The sequence below is a fragment of the Scyliorhinus torazame genome, chromosome 2, assembly GCF_047496885.1.
Source record: "Scyliorhinus torazame isolate Kashiwa2021f chromosome 2, sScyTor2.1, whole genome shotgun sequence".
In the NCBI taxonomy this organism is placed as follows: Eukaryota; Metazoa; Chordata; class Chondrichthyes; order Carcharhiniformes; family Scyliorhinidae; genus Scyliorhinus; species Scyliorhinus torazame.
The window spans coordinates 317,174,602-317,191,519 of NC_092708.1; the positions used below are offsets into that span (position 1 = coordinate 317,174,602).

Genomic DNA, 16,918 nt, shown 5'->3' on the forward strand with positions numbered 1-16,918 from the left:
TTGCTCTTGAGCAGTTGGCGAACCTTCATCTTGACTGTTGAATGGCATGATGGGACATTTCAAGAGGAATTTAAGAGTCACTCACATTGGCCCTACAGCCACATATAAGCCAGACAGGCAAAACAGAGCAGGTTCAGATTGGTGAACCAGGTGGGTTTCTTATGACAATCCAATAGTTATATGTCACAATGAAGGATACTAGCTTTCTTTCAGATTATTAGTCCCAGACCACTAGATTGCTACTCCACTAACACAATCATTATGCTCCCACTCCCAGTAACAAAAATGTATACCACTTTTTGAGACCAAGCACTTACAGATATCATTTGATCCATTATCAATAGGGATCTAATGCCCAATGAGAAAACTTTGCTTTATGAAATGAATCAGTGAAATGACAATGTACATTTATGGAAATACCTTTGTACATGTATGCAGCATGCTGATTTCACTTGTCTCTCTTACTGTCAGTACTTTGTAAACTTACATTCAAAAACAACACAGGTCGATAAATGATTTCAAAACAAGTACATAACCTTCTTCCCAGCCGGAAACAACTCATTCATCAATACATTTCTATATAATAAAACTTTAACATTAACTGCACCCAAGAATTAAACCATTTATATCTAGTCAAAATGTAGTACCTCAAGAGTGTATTGATATATGCTGATAAACAACAATGGCAGAAGTGAGCAATTTTTATTCATATTTTATGCTTTCCCCAAGTAAAATAGGATTTCTAATTAAGAGCCCCATGGAACAGTATTTTTCTCGCTGAGCCACTCCTTAGGTTGTAGGAATAATCAAAATGTGTAGTCTATTCCTGTTAATATAAAGTAGGGTTTTTTGCTATGAAAAACTTGCAATTACTCAACAGCAGAACATAAGAACAAGGAACAGGAGTAGGCCATCTGGCCCCTCGAGCCTGCTCCGCCATTTAATGAGATCATGGCTGATCTTTGTGGACTCAGCTCCACTCTCCAGCCCGTACACCATATCCCCAAATCCCTTTATTCTTTAGAAAGGCATCTATCTTTTTCTTAAAAACGTTTAAAGAAGGAGCCTCAACTGCTTCACTGGGCAAGGAATTCCAGAGATTCATAACCCTTTGGGTGAAGAAGTTCCTCCTACACTCCGTCCTAAATCTACCTCCCCTTATTTTGAGGCTATGCCCCCTAGTTCTGCTTTCCCCGGCCAGTGGAAACAACCTGCCCGCATCTATCCTATCTATTCCCTTCATAATTTTATATGTCTCAATAAGATCCCCCCGCATCCTTCTAAACTCCAATGAGTACAGTCCCAGTCTACTCAACCTCTCGTCATAATCTAATCCTCTCAACTCTGGGATCAACCTAGTGAATCTCCTCTGCACTCCCTCCAGTGCCAATATATCCTTTCTCAGGTAAGGAGACCAAAACTGAACACAATACTCCAGATGCGGCCTCGCCAACACCCTATACAATTGCAGCATAACCTCACTAGTCTTGAACTCCATCCCTCTAGCAATGAAAGACAAAACTCGATTAGCCTTCTTAATCACCTGTTGCACCTGCACACAAACTTTTTGCGACTCGTGCACCAGCACACCCAGGTCCCTCTGCACAGCAGCATGTTTTAACATCTTACCGTTTAAATAATAATCCATTCTGCTGTTATTCCTCCCAAAATGGATAGCCTCACACTTGGCAACATTGAATTCCATCTGCCAGACCCTAGCCCATTCACCTAACCTATCCAAATCCTTCAGCAGACTTCCGGTATCCTCTGCACTTTTTGCTTTACCACTCATCTTAATGTCGTCTGCAAACTTTGACACATTGCATTTGGTCCCCAACTCCAAATCGTCTATGTAAATTGTGAACAACTGCGGGCCCAACACTGATCCTTGAGGGACCCCACTAGTTACAGGTTGCCAACCAGAGAAACACCCAGAAATTAAGTAAACTTCACAGGATTTAAAATTAACAGTGTAGTATATTGTTAAATAGTACTCAAGTTAGACAGTCTGTTAAATAAACAAATTCCAGCACAAGAATTTTCAAAAAGGATGTGAGATTGGTGAGTGAAAATCCAATCTGGAGGCCTGAAGTTACAATAGTGTTTACTCACATGCCAGCAGTTGCCAAAATATCGATATTTAAAAGTACCTATTTCCCCAGTAAGAGAGTTATTTATATTGGTTTAGGTCACCTCTAACAAAGTTAGAGAAGTAATAAATAAAATATCCACTAACAGTTCAACAAAATGAATATTTTCCTCTCTTAAGTGCTGCAATTTGGGATGAGACATTAAATCGAAACACCTTCTATCCTCAGGTCTCACTAGTCAGAGAGAAGCATTCTTCAAATGCCCCAGTTAATATTTATCCCTCAAACAACATCACTTAAGCATATCATAGAATTTACAGTCATTTCCCTCATATCGGAGGGAATTTAGTCATTTCCCTCATTTCTGTTTCGAGGGAACTCTTTATATGAAAACTGACTGCCATGTTTCCCTGCATAACAATAGTGACTACACTTCAAAATGCTTCATTGACTGGCACTTGGAAATGTCCTGAGGTGGACACGATGCAAATACAAGCTCTTCTTCAGGTATGTAAAGCAAACATCAAGAATGCTCATATAATGAAAGATATTTTTCAAACTATGTCTAAGCTAGACAATTATTAGAAACTAAAGTAATCAATGCCCAGCTGATTGATAACTCATACAATATATCTGGCATTTATTTTATTATTTATAACCAAACAAATAAACTAAAACTGATCAGTTTGTTGAATGCTGTTACAACTGGAAACTACCAAACAAACCTCAAACAATGCTTACATACCAAAATACACTGCAATTGGTCATTAAACAGTTCAAAATTGTCAGACAAGTGCACAATGTTTGAATGTGTTTTTCAGTTTCCAATTGTGACAACATTTATTAACATTAGACTGATTCAATGTTATGGATTTAAAAGATAAATTCGAGGGACGAAGAGCTGCAGTTTGAAAGACACAATCAGTCTTCCAGCACCGTGCCCAATCTAACAACGTTTGAGAGGTTTCTCCACAAAATCACCATCTTCTTTTATTCCTGGCCATAACCCCTTTTATTCCAAGTGTAACTTTAGTACTTCACAATTTTGCTTGCTCTGAAATATTTTCAGAAGTTTCATTCATTGGTCTATACTTCAAAAGGCAGTTATTGGTTATGTGTATAATCTTTCATTAGATATTAACCACAACAGTGTTCCAAACCATATTCCCAGCATTATTACTATTAGATTTACTCTGCAATTCAAATAACTATTTTAGAAAGAACAATTGATTTCAGATGGTCAAGCATTACCATTGTGGACAAAAGTAGTTAACACAACTCCTCAAAAGAGAAACAGGGTCAAAAAGTAATGGAGCCAATGCACAAACAACTTACCTTCATTTTCGGTTACCCTCTTTACGTGAGTACTTCCAGCTCGAAGTTGTGATCACTGCAGTTAAGGAAAATATACAAAAAATACAAACAATCAAAGTGCGTTCGTTAAAATTAAATTGCAACCTACAAGAACTCTGTAACACGCGAAGAAACAAGCTTCCAACATACTGAAATGTAAATAACGTGTTTTCCCCTCGCTTTACACTACCCGACCCATAAAGGGGAAGCTACTAAGTTCACACCCATGAAATTATTAAACAATCTGACAAATAAATTACTGGGAGATCGTTGAAGGTTCAATGGAAGCCGAGTGTGGATTCGGAGGACAATTTAACTGCCCCTTCCCGCTTGCTCCTCCATCCTGTGTCACGTCGCCATTGCTCTCTCGCTTTCTGCACCATGTCAGTTCAACAAGCTCGGATCCTGTAGTACAATTATGGAGGTGTCCCGGCAAACCAGTCGCCTTCTCCGATCATAGATCGACAGCCAAATGCACCCTACCCCTCCCAACACCCTCCCCTTGCGAGCAGAAATCGCTCGTTTGCCCCCCACTTTCTCTTTGCAGTTCGAAACGATTGTGGAAACGCACCATCTGTGGAGAAGCAAACGAGGCCAATACTTTAAAACAGGTCGATGGGAAACAGTGGCGAAGTTAAAAAGAGGATTGCTTCCCTCGGACCGCCTTTCAAGCCCGCCCCCCCCCCCCCCCCCCTCTCACATCTGAAGGCGCTTTAACAAAAATCGCGACGATCGAGGTTCCGCACATGAATAGAAAAAAATTGCACCGAACCACCGTAAACATACAAGTCACCTTCGTACTGTCCCAACAAATCAAAAACCTTGCTTCTTAATTAAGCTACCGGTCCAAGGAGAGCAGGGAAACGCGTGAACAGGCGGGTGGTGGAGAAGTGGGAGCTGATTGCCATTCAATGCCCACCTACGTTCACTTTAAACCGAGAAGAGGGGGGGGGGGGGAGGAGAGGAGGAGGAAAGGGCTCCAGCGTTCACCTCAGCTTCTTAACCGAAAACCAACCAACCTCCGCCCACCACGGTCTTGAAAGGCAGATTGGATTTATTTTTTGCACTCAGACTGCAGAAGTGAAGGGCTAGCCGGGCAGATTGGGGAACCGCATACTCACAGACACACACTCACTCACACACACACGTCCACCGCTAACGTCCACTTCCCCGGGTCCCAGCGAAAAACCGAAATAACAAGCTGTTGAGCGAGCCTGCCCTCCTCGCGCTCCGGTTGGCTGAATGTTGAGCAAGACGGTCGCTCCGCGCGCCGATTGGCTGCGCGGTCACATGGAGACGGGTCCGAGCGGCGGCCGAGGCCCAGGGTGCAGCGCAGAGCCCGCCTTCTGCGCCGGCGCGCTGGGCCCCCAGACGGCGCTGAAGCCGTGCGCAGACGCAGACGGGCGAGGCGCTACGGCGCCATCTTGGTGGCGATTTTTTTTGCAGTTTGAGCTCCTGTTGAAGCAGCAGCGACCGCGAGGAGGACGAGGTGGGTCAGGCAATTCTTTGCTTTTAGCTGCCATTCGGCGGGTTCTCCGTCGCGTTTTCATCGGGGTCGTCAGGGTGCGATCTCATGTAAGTTTTAGGATGGTTACGGGGTGTGAAAAGTGTTCCAGAGAGTGAAAATAAAAGGTCAAATGAAGGCTATTTTTGTTCTCGTCATTGGGGAGTTGGTTGGGTTCAATGGCGTCTTTCGCTGTTGGTGCGTCATGGAGCTGTTACGTACCCGGAAACAGCTGCGGCTGTAAATAGTGTGCACGCGCGAGGGGCTTTGTGCTGTCAGTCTGCAGAGTTGTTACTACCGCAGGGCGCACTCGGAAGTAGAATATAAACTCTCACTTGCAATTACCCACTCACGGTGGAGAAAGCACTGACTTGCATTTACATAGCGCCTTTTAATGTCGTAAAACGACTGAAGGCTCTTCATTTCGACCAAGCAACTTCTTAACTTGTATGTACTCCGAAGGCGCATCTGAACTTCTTTGTGCGACTATCTTAGTTAAAATGCTGCGTTCTTCGGGAAAACTAACGTCGTCAATTATTCTGACCTCATGGAATTGACTGTGATACAGATTTGGGGGAATATGTTTTCAAGGGAATGGTTAAGGAATCTGAATCTTTAATCTGTTCTTACTCTTCACAAGTCCACGGTCTCGCCTCCAAATCTATGTCTTGTGGACTCTGTTCTTATGAGATATGGGAACATAGGAAATAGAAGAATGAGTAGGCCATTCAGCCCCACTAGTCTGCTTTGCTATTCAAAAGAGAAAAAATAATAAAATGTATTCTTTTATCACATCACTCTTGATGTTGGCACTCCAGCATCTCTTAATTACAGTATGCTGACTTTATATAGATACTTTCTATTACCAATGTAGACATATAATAGAAAATGTTAACTTTGAACAAATTGAAAACCTTTTAATACAAACTAGTAGATTTCCCATAGCATCCCCCTCATGAGCATACAAACTTTCATTACACTATTTTGAAGTAGTGGTGTTCTTTCCGGTGTCTTGGCCAATATTTGTCATTCAACCAATATCACTGAAACAGATTATCTCAGTTTGTGGGACTTTGTTGTGCACAAATTGACTTCTGCATTTCCGACATTACTTCAAAAGTTACTCTAAAAGTGCCCCACTGGCTGTAGAACACTTGGTCGTGAAAAGCACTATATAAATGAAGTCATTTTGCTTTTGGGTCGAGGTTGCAATTTTGGGTGATGCTGCCAAGAAGGTGATTGGATGGCACACAAGTGGTAGAAGGAATGGATTTTAAAATGGGCAGCACGGTGGCATTGTGGATGGCGCAGTTGCTTCACAGCTCCAGGGTCCCAGGTTCGATTCCGGCTTGGGTCGCTGTCTGTGCGGAGTCTGCACATCCTCCCCGTGTCTGCGTGGGTTTTCTCCCACGGTCCGGGGATGTGCAGGGTAGGTGGATTGGCCATGATGGATTGCCCTTGGTGTCCAAAATTGCCCTTGGTGTTGGGTGGAGGTGTTGAGTTTGGGTGGGGTGCTCTTTCCAAGAGCTGGTGCAGACACGGGGGGGGGGGCGAGTGGCCTCCTTCTGCACTGTAAATTCAATGATAATCTATGATTAATCTAGGACAAAGGTTCGGCACAACATCGTGGGCCGAAGGGCCTGTTCTGTGCTGTATTTTCTATGTTCTATGTTTTTTTAAAGCCAGTGTGGATGTCTGCCCATCAAACAGACTGCCTTGACCAGAGTACTGTTGGAGCTGCTTTGATATTTAGATCTCCACTCAACCAGACAGGTGGCGAATATTCAAACACACACCTGCCTTGTCGCAATGTCTTTGAGGACTCGGACAGAACCCGAGTTTAATGACTTGGGTTTTGATTTTGAACCCTCGTAGAACAAAAAAAAAGTTGGACATGTTAGGGTGGTTTAAAGTGGTGAGAAGCAAATTTAGAAATATCAGGAACTTTCTTTTCTTACAATGAAAGAGTTGCATCTGAAATGTTTTGAAAGGAAACCCCCAATCTAAGAGAGAGCATGTAGAATTTTATGGAAGAAAATCAGAGTTGAAATAAATTTAAATAAATTAAATAATATGCTTAAATGCATTTATTAATGTTTGCATACAGTGACTATTTTATTGTTGCAAGATAAATATGCATGAGGAAGACGTGCTAAGTCAACAGATCCCCTTCTCCTTCAGGTGGGCATACAAGAGTTTCTGGCGTTGTTGATTGAAGAGGTGAGTTTCTGCTGTGTCCTAGCCACCATATAATCTCTCCGTCACCATCATTAATGCAGATTATTCTGTAATTTACCTCATTGTGTGGGTTATAACTCAATTTGGCATTGGGTGGACCTTTTTTAAGGAAGAATAGCTTTCTCTCATGTGACATAGCATTTACTGTATGCAAAGATTATGTAATTTTATATTAATTCATAAATTATAGCTCATTTCCTTTTATAAATCTGTACAAGTGTATAACATAAGAACATGGAAAATATGAGTTGGGGAGGACTTTGGAGCCACCTCCACCAGGCTGATCTACCTCCACTCCACCTCCTGCACCATCCCCATACCTCTTATTTCCATGAGTACCTAAACATTTATTGACCCCTGTCTTGAACATGGTCAATGACAAAGCATCCGCATCTTGCAAAGATGGAAAATTTCAAGATTTGCAATCCTTTTGAACTTGTACAACAGAGAAGTTAATCTCTTCAGCTACTTCTGTTTTAATTTCTCTCCAATTGATTTATTTTAATGCACTGATATCTTTTTTGATTATTTCCCCTCTTCCATACGCGTAAACATATACAATAATTCATGCCCTATTAAATGTCTCGATCCTCCTCACAAATGCATATCTTTTTTCTTCCCATAAACAGCGCTATGCCAGATCAATAACTGCACGGTGGTATAGTGGTTAGCACTGCTGCCTCACAGCGCCAGGGACCCAGGTTCAATTCCGGCCTCGGTTGACTGTCTATGTGGAGTTTGCGCTTTCTCCCTGTGTCTCTGTGGGTTTCCTCCGGGTGCTCTGGTTTCCTCCCACAGTCCAAAGATGTGCAGGTTAGGTGGATTGGCCAGCCAAATTGCCTTAGTGTCCAAAAGCGTGGGTTGGATTACGGGGATCGAGTGGGATGCTCTTTCAGAGGATCGGTGCAGATCTGATGGGCCAAATGGCTGCCTTCTGCACTTGTAGGGATTCTATGAATCCATGTTCAGATTTTATTTGTAAATAGTCTTGCAATTGGCATGCAGCTCTTCTCTCAATTGTACTCAACATTACCATGGTTTTCTTGTATGAATGCCACCAGACTTCTTAACGTTTTCAATGCTGTGATTCTGAGTTGTAGCCTCATTGTAACTCCCGAGTGCAAAAGCCAAAGTCCACTGTCCAGGATTGAGGGAGTGCTGCACTGTCATCCATCTTTTGAGATGTTAAACTGGGGCCTTTTTGCCCTTTTGGATGGATGTAAAAGATTCCCTGACAATATTCCTGATGTCCAGAAATATTTATCCCTCAACAGAGAAAACAGATCATGATTATAAAAAAGAGACAATTTCAAAGGATCACAATGGTTTGCTCCAGGAGATATGGGTGCCGATTTGCCAACCGATCAGCATCCATTTCCCATGTAGTATAAATTGTTGTGATGGTTTGAAATTGGGCATTCTTGGGTTTTGTCCTGATGAGTGCAAAATGGAAAGCTTTGCCAACATGTCTCTCTTTTCAGCAATATTCAAATTCCATACTATTTAAACAGATAATTTGGTTATTTGTCACATTGCTGTTGTGGGAATTTGCTGTTTGCAAATTGACAGCCGTGTTTATTGAGTTGCAACAGTGATTGAACCTCAAAAACCTATTTCATTGGCTGTAAAGTGCTTTAGGATAATTTGCAGTCATGAAAGGTGCTTTATCAATGCAAATCAGTTCATTATTTTTCAGCTTTCTTAGCTAAACTTCCCAGTTGGATGGTGCTGAGACAAAAAACTTTACGAATACTTTTAACATTAGCCAGGATAGTTCACAATGCATTCCTAGGCATGACTCATGACATTGTTATATTTATTTAAAGTTTCTTTTCCCCATTAAGGGGTAATTTAGCGTGGCCAATCCACCTACCCTGTATATCTTTGGGTTGTGGGGCTGAGACCCGTGCAGACCCGGGGAGATGACACCATGCCGTCCTGACATTGTTTTTTAAAAAGTATTTAGCGCACCCCCCCCCCCCCTCACACGCACACATACACACGCACTGCTGACAGCTTAATTGTTCCCAAAGAAGTCAATAAACATCTGCCACCTCCGGGCAAACCCTAGCATCAATCCCCTCAGGGCGAACTTGATCTTCTCAAACCTCAGAAACCCATCCAAGTCACTCCATGCTAACAAGATCCGTCTCCGGGCTACCAAGACATCGGCCTCGCTTGCTCCCTAGACTCCCAGGCCTCCTGGGACATCAAAAAGTGTCACCTCCGGACTCCAAACCACCCTTACCTTCAGCACCTCCCTCATGACGTTAGCAAACCCCTGCCAGAATCCCCTAAGCTTTAGACATGCCCAAAACATATGGACATGATTTGCAGGCCCACCTGCTCACCGTCCACATCTATCCTCCACCCCTTCTAAAAACCTGCTCATCTGGGCCACAGTCATAAATGCCCTGTGGACCACTTTAAATTGTATAAGGCTAAGCCTGGCACACGACGAGGACACATTCTCCCATAACCCAGCCTCCAATTCCCAACCCAACTCTTCCCCTCACTTACGCTTCACCTCCCCTATCCATAAGGGATAGTCCATAAGCTCTTTAAAGATTTCCGATACCTTCCCCTCCCCCACTCCCGCTTTTGACACCACCTAATCTTGTAGTCCCTGGGGCTGCATGTGTGGGAAAGTTGATACCTGCCTCCGCACAAAGTCCCTCACCTGCAAGTAGCCAAACCCATTTCCACCGGGCAGCTCAAACTCCTCCAACTCTTCCAAACATGGAAAACCCCCATCTATAAACAGATTCCAAACTGCTAAATCCCTGCCGCTGCCCCCCCCCCCCCCGAGGAAACCGGTGGTTGCCACATATCAGTGCCCAGACCGACGCCCCCTCCAACCCCATGTGCTGCTGTCACTGTCCCCACACCCCCAGGGCCGCCACCACTACCGGGCTAGTGGAGTACCTGGTCGGCACGAACAGCAGAGGCGCCGTTAGCAGTGTCCTTAAACTCGTATCCTTGCATGAGGCTGCCTCCATTCGCTCCCACACCTACCCCTCCCCTCCACCCATTTCCTGACCACCGCTATATTTGCCGCCCAGTAGTAATTTATAAAGTTTGGGAGAACCTAAATGTCCCTCGAGGAGCATCATTATCATGTTTAGCAACCTCCTGATATTAGCCGCCAGATGTCTCCGCTTCACGAACCCCGTCTGGTCCTTCCCTATCACCCCTCAATTCCCGAGGCCAATAACTCCGCATCCACAATTAAAAAAAAATAAATTTAGAGTACCCAATTCATTTTTCCAATTAAGGGGCAATTTAGCATGGCCAATCCACCTACCCTGCACATCTTTGGGTTGTGGGGGCGAAACCCACACACACACGGGGAGAATGTGCAAACTCCACACGGACAATGACCCAGAGCCGGGATCGAACCTGGGACTTCGGTGCCGTGAGGCTGCAGTGCCAACCACTGCACCACCGTGCCGCCCTTCAGCATCCACAATTAACAGTAAGCTCTGCCTATACGACCCACACTGCTCCAGATCCTTATACCGCTTCAAAATCAAAGAGATGGGGGCCTGCAACAGCGTCGGAAGGAGCGCCCCCCCCCCTCGCTTTGTTAAATGCCCTCACCAACAAGGGCCCCAGGATTCCTGAGAACTTTTTGTAAAACTCCATTGGATATCTGTCCGGGCCCGGGGCCTTGCCCGACTGCATCGCATCCATCCCCTCCACCACTTCCAGCAGCCCAATGGGGGCACCCAGCCCCTCCACCAGTTCCTCTTCCAGCACCTCCAACCCCTCCAAGAACGGCCTCATCGCCTCCATTCTTGCCGGGGCTCTGACTCATACAGCCTACTGTAAAAATCCCTCAACACCCCATTCACCCTCACCGGGTCCAAAACCGCGTCCTTCGCTTTCCTGATTTCCCTCGCCACCTCCTATTCCCCCACTGGTGCATCCTTCTCACCATATTCATACACCGGCCCTCTCTCACTCCACAGCTGCCAACCACCTTCCCCGTGGATAACAACCCGAACTCCATCTGCAGCTTCTGCCGCTCCTTCAACAGCCCGACCTCCGGGGCTTCCGAGTACTTCCTGTCCACCTACAGAATCTCCTCCATCTCCATCCTTCTCCCTGTGTGCCCGTATCAAAATAAACTCCCCTCTTACCACTGCCTTCAATGCTTCCCAAAATGTGGCTGTCAAGACCTCCCCTGTGTCGTTTAGCTCCACATACCCGCGAATGGCCTCCCTCACCCGCTCACAACCCTCCGCATACGACAAAAGTCCCACATCTAGCCCCCATTGCGGACGATGGCCCCCACCATTATTAACCCGCAAGTCCACCCAATGCGGAACGTGATCCGACACCACTATCGCTGAATACTCCACGTCAACCACCCCCGCCAACAGCGTCCCATCTAAGACAAAAAGGTCAATTCGGGAGTACACCCTGTGCACATGCAAGAGGAACGAAAATTCCTTCGCCCTCGGCCTCTCAAACCTCCATGGATCCACCCTCCCCATGTGCTCCAAAAACCTCTTAGATCCTTTGCTACAGCTGACACCCACCCCAACCTCTAACTCGACCGGTCCAACCATGGGTCTAACACTGTATTAAAATACCCCCCCATTGTCAACCAATGCGAGTCCAGATCTGGGATTTTCCCCCAACACCCGCCTCACAAACTCCACATCGCCCCAGTTCGGAGCATAAATATTCACCAGCACCGGCATCCCCTCCAATTTCCCACTCCTCATCACGTATCTCCACCCAGAGTCTGCCACTTCAAACGCCACCCGTTTATTAGTCAAAATTGCACCTTCCTCGTTTTAGAATCTAATCCCGAATGAAATACCTGCCCTACCCACCCTTTCCTCAACCTAGTCTGATCCAGCACCTTCAGATGTGTTTCCTGCAGCAACGCTACATCCGCCTTTAGACTTTTTAAATGTGCGAACACACGGGCCCTCTTGACTGGTCCATTCAACCCTCGCACATTCCATGAGATCAGCTTGGACGGGAGGCACCCTGCATGCCAAACTTCACCCCCTCCTTGCCAAACCTCACCCCCTCCTTAAAGAAGGTCACCTTCACTTTGCTGAAGCCCGCTCGCCTCTTGGCCAACTTCGCACCCAGGTCCTGGTATACACGTAGCTCGTTACCCTCTCGAGTACAGCGCCTCGTCTGCCTGGCGCACCTCAGGATCCGCTCCTTGTCCAGAAACCGGTGCAGGCGCACCACCATCACCCTTGGCGGCTCATTCACCTTTGGCTTTCTGATCAGCGGCCTGTGCGCCCGGTCCACTTCCAAGGGCCATACAAATGCCCCCTCTCCCAGCACTTTCCCGAACATTCGAGTAACATACACACCGGCGTCCGCTCCCTCGCTGCCCACCGGCAGTTCCACAATCCTCAGATTTTGCCTGCGAGACCGATTCGCCACTTTCTCCTCCAGACGCCTTTGCTGATTGCGCATCATCCCCATCTCCGCTGCCATCGAGGCAAGCTGCTCCTCGTGCTCCCCCATTGTGTCCTCCACCTTCTAGATCGCCTGGCTCTGGGCCTCCAGCCTCGTCTCCATGCGGTCGATCTCCACCTTTATCAGGTCCACCCACCCTGGCCAGGACCTCCAGATTCTCCTTCCTCTGCTGGGTGAACGTCTTGTTCAGGAATCCCACCAGCTGCTCTGTCGACCATTGAGAGGGCAGGGACGGTCCATGACCCTCCGCCATCTTCACCTGTGTCGCAGGCACAACTCCAGCTATCTCCAACTGTTCCCTTTTTCGGCCATTCTGGTCCATGAATCCATCCACTGGTGGGACACTCTCTCCTACCATCCTCCTGCACCTTTTAAATCAGCAAATCCACCCGTTAGCCATGGAAGGGTCCACAAATTCCACCACGAGCGGGAGCCACCAAGTTTTTATTTTTTCTTAACCAAGTTTTTCAAAAGGTCTGTTAATTTATTATACTTATTTTCCTTTCCGTGTTCTATTCTTTCAGTTCCAAAATCACAGCATTATTTCTTCATTGCTCTATCCAAATCTTCACTGAATTCTGTCCGTTGGCTCTTGCTTCTTTTAAACCCCAAAGCATTGCAGAACGTGACACACAGCCACTGTAGCCTTTATTCACCAACCCTTTCCTAACTCAACATATGAACTGCACACTTCAAAACTTAAGATCTGGCCCTAACCACAAGAACTATCTGCTATTAGAATTTGCAAGGTCGCACTTTTTCCCCCAAGTTAGCAGTGTACCATAAGACCCAGTTCCTGGTTTGGGATAAGAATGTGGTTTTTGGGGTTTGATAGCACACTTGTTCTCCGATCCCAATTTTGAGGAAACACATGTCCAAATATTCAAATAACAGATTTTCCCAAACCTGAAGATCAAAAGGGTGAGTGATTGAAGGCTTTAATGTCTTTATTCTCCAACATCTCGCTCCATTTGTGCCAGATGGGCATGCCCACTCCTGATTCTTTCCCTTGCTCCTCTTCAAGGGACCTTTACTTTCTCTCATCCAGCCTTTCTGCAGGAGCTACAAAATGTCCTTTCTTCCCACAGTGCTGCCAGGGTCCTGTAGCATCAGCCAGTTCCACTAAAGCAAGGACCCCTATGAGAAAATATTACCAAATTATGATAATATCTATATGGATCTCCAATCATTTTCCCAACCATCTTGTATCTGCTTTTAAAAACAGTAGGAGATGCATCAATGAAGAAATGTAATTCGGACTCATTTACGATTTTCATAGGAATGGACAAAGCTGTCAAATTTGTTCTGTAAATCTCTTGTGAATCCAAAAAAAGCATTCAACCATTTAACATTCGGTCATAAATAGTGTGGCTGGGAACACATTATAAGTTGGTAAGATATAGAAGCAGAATTAGGCCATTCGGCCCATCGAGGCTGCTCCGCCATTCAGTGATGGCTGATGTGTTCCTCATCTGTTGCGTACAATGCAACAGACCAAGAGCTGAATTGCAATATCAGCCAGAGCATCTCCTCCCTAGAACACATGACCTAGGAGCGGGAGTAGGCAATTTAGCCTCCTGAGCCTAAACACCTTCAATGTAATCATGGCTGATCCCATCATAGCCTCAAATCCACTGTCCTGCCCGTTCTCCATAACATTTCAACCCATTACCAATTAAAAATCTGTCTCACTCCTCAGATTTACTCACTGTCCCTGCATCCACCGTTCTCTGGGGTAGCGAATTCCACAGATTCACAACCTTTTTGGAAGAAATAGTTTTTCCTCAAATCTGTTTTAAATTTGCTACTTCTTATTCTAAGATTATGACCTCTTGTTCGAGAATGCCCCACAAGAGGAAGCATCAGCTCCATGTCTACTTTATCCATACCTTTTAGCGCCTTATATACCTCAATTTGATCTCCCGTCATCTTAAACTTTAGGGAGTGTAGGCCTAAACTGTTTAGTCTCTCCTCATACGACAAACCCCTCAACTCTGGAATCAATTTGGTGAACCTCCTCTGAGCTGCCTCCAATGCCACTACATCTTTCCTCAAATAAGGGGACCAAAACTGTGCCCAACACTCCAGGTGTGGTCTTACCAATGCCTTGTTAGTTGCAACAACACCTCCTTACCTTTATTCTCAATTTCTTTTGCTGTAAATGGCAACATTCTATTTGCTTTCCTTATTATCTGCTGCACCTGCATGCTCGTTTTCTGTGATCATGCACAAGGACACCCAGATCCCTCTGCATCAGAGCACCCCGAAGTCTCTCCCCATTTCGCTAAGTTGCCTTCCCACTTTTTCGACCAAAATGCATGACCTCGCAGATATCCACGTTAAATTCCATCTGCCACACTTTGTCCCACTCTCTTAACCTATCCAGATCCATTTGTAAAGCTCTTATTTCCCCGTTGCAACTTACTGTCCCACCTATTTTTGTGTCATCTGCAAATTTGGCAACAGAATATTCTATCCCTATATCCAAGTCGTTCATATAGATTGTACATAGCTGCATATAGATGGGGCCTAAGGACTGAACCCTGTGGCACCCCACTAATTCCATCTTGCCATCCAGAAAAAGATGCATTTATCCCCACTCTGTGCCTCCTGTCCATTAGCCAGTCTTCTATCCAAGCTAATAACTTACCCCTAATTGCGTGTGATCTCACCTTGTGAATTAACCTTCTGTGTCGCACCTTATCAAACACCTTCTGGAAGTCTAGATATACTACATTAAAAAAAAAAATTTAGAGCACCTAGTTATTTTTTTCAAATTAAGGGGCAATTTAGCTTGGCCAATCCGCCTACCCTGCACATCTTTTGGGTTGTGAGGGGTGGCACCCACGCAGACATGGAGAGAATGTGCAAACTCCACACGGACAGTGACCCAGGGGTAGGATCGAATTCGGCTCCTTGGTGCCGTGAGGCAGCAGTGCTAACCACTGCACCACCATGCTACCCAGAAACACTACATCTACAAGATCCCCATTATCCACTTTGCTTGTTACATCTTTGAAGAATTTTATCAAATTAGTCAAACATTTTCCCTTCACCAAATCATGCTGACTCTGATGGATGGCGCTTTGGCTTTCCAAATACCTTGATAATTGATTCTAACAATTTTCCAACAGCAGATCTTAAACTAACTGATCTGTAATTTCCCACATTCTGCCTCTCTCCCTTTTTGAATAAGGGTGTTAGCATTTTTCCAATCCACTGGAACCTTTCCCAAGTCCAGGGAAGTTTGGAATATTATAACCAATGGGCAGTTATGTAGCTTCCACCTCACCTTGAGTAATGCTAATTTATTTAGCATTTATTTAATGCTAAATAAATCTTAAAAGACACAGTTTTTTGGAGGCTGACAATATGTGCTTTGTCCCATTCCTTAACAACCATGTAAATGTTGCTACTTATTTACACAAATGGTTTACATGAAGTCAGAAGCTTCCTGCTGGATGTTTGGGAAAGTTTTCCAACTCAAACCCATCATAATAATGGTGTAGTAAGGAGGAAAGAAATTATTTCAGCACACCTGAATTCCAAGAATCAAATGTGTCAATATTAGAAACAGCTGTTGATGCCACTGTTAACTGCTGAATTTTCAGGACAGCTTTCTTGTGAGTCTTTCCTATTTCTAGCAATGAACCAGCTACCTGCAGTATCCAGTCTCCACTTGTTCTGATCAAGAAAGTGGCTCACCACTTCAAGGGCATTTAGGAATGGGCAATAAATGCTAGCTTTGCCAGCTATGCTCACATCCAAAGAATGAATATGAAAAAAGGCTCCAATTACCCATGTTGTCTTCAAGGTGCAATTTATTAATCAGTTTAAATCAATACTTTTTGAGGTGGGGCAGTCAGCAATTTGTCTATCTGTAATAACCACCATCAGCTAGTGCCAATTTCAAGCGAACAAAGTAGTCTGCAACTGTGTTGCTGCCTACTGGTAATTATGGTGACTATTTATATGCCAGGAGGTGGGACGAGAATGTTATTACTTAGCCTTAGTTAGTTATTTTTTTTTAAATTAAGAACTAAATTGTAGAGGAAACTGGATTGTTATTTTCGTGCACTTCAAATTTGTATCTGATATCAACCCAGATTAGTGATAAGAAGCCAAAACATAAATTGCTGGACAATCTCAGCAGGTCTGTCAGCGTCTGTGGAGAGATAACAGAGCTAATGTTTCTGGTCTGGATGGCTCTTTGTCGAAGGTTCCAGCATCCGCAGTAATTTGCTTTAATCTTAGCGAGGAAGAACTCTGGTGTGTACCT

At 44.9% G+C, this 16,918-nt stretch overlaps 2 protein-coding genes across 13 annotated transcripts in view; one reads left to right on the plus strand and one right to left on the minus strand.

Moving 5' to 3' along the window:
* arid4a (AT-rich interactive domain 4A) overlaps window positions 1-4,674 on the minus strand; it is a 187,505-nt gene extending 182,831 nt beyond the window's left edge. For 2 of the 10 annotated variants that reach the window (XM_072489314.1, XM_072489269.1), the window contains exons 1-2: window positions 4,583-4,674; window positions 3,426-3,480 (exon numbers count right to left, since the gene is read on the minus strand). In XM_072489314.1, the coding sequence (XP_072345415.1) occupies window positions 3,426-3,431 (6 nt within the window). In that variant the 5' untranslated portion in view covers window positions 3,432-3,480; window positions 4,583-4,674. Of the gene's footprint in view, window positions 1-3,425; window positions 3,481-4,014; window positions 4,034-4,236; window positions 4,361-4,433 lie in introns of those variants that run through there. The other 8 variants (XM_072489329.1, XM_072489284.1, XM_072489321.1 and 5 more) reach the window with 6 other exon arrangements.
* A 176-nt stretch (window positions 4,675-4,850) lies between these two features.
* LOC140399878 (uncharacterized) overlaps window positions 4,851-16,918 on the plus strand; it is a 110,311-nt gene continuing 98,243 nt past the window's right edge. For all 3 annotated transcript variants that reach the window (XR_011937908.1, XR_011937909.1, XM_072489347.1), the window contains exons 1-2: window positions 4,851-4,932; window positions 7,055-7,167. The gene's annotated coding sequence lies outside the window, so the exon portion shown is untranslated. The remainder of the gene's footprint in view (window positions 4,933-7,054; window positions 7,168-16,918) is intronic.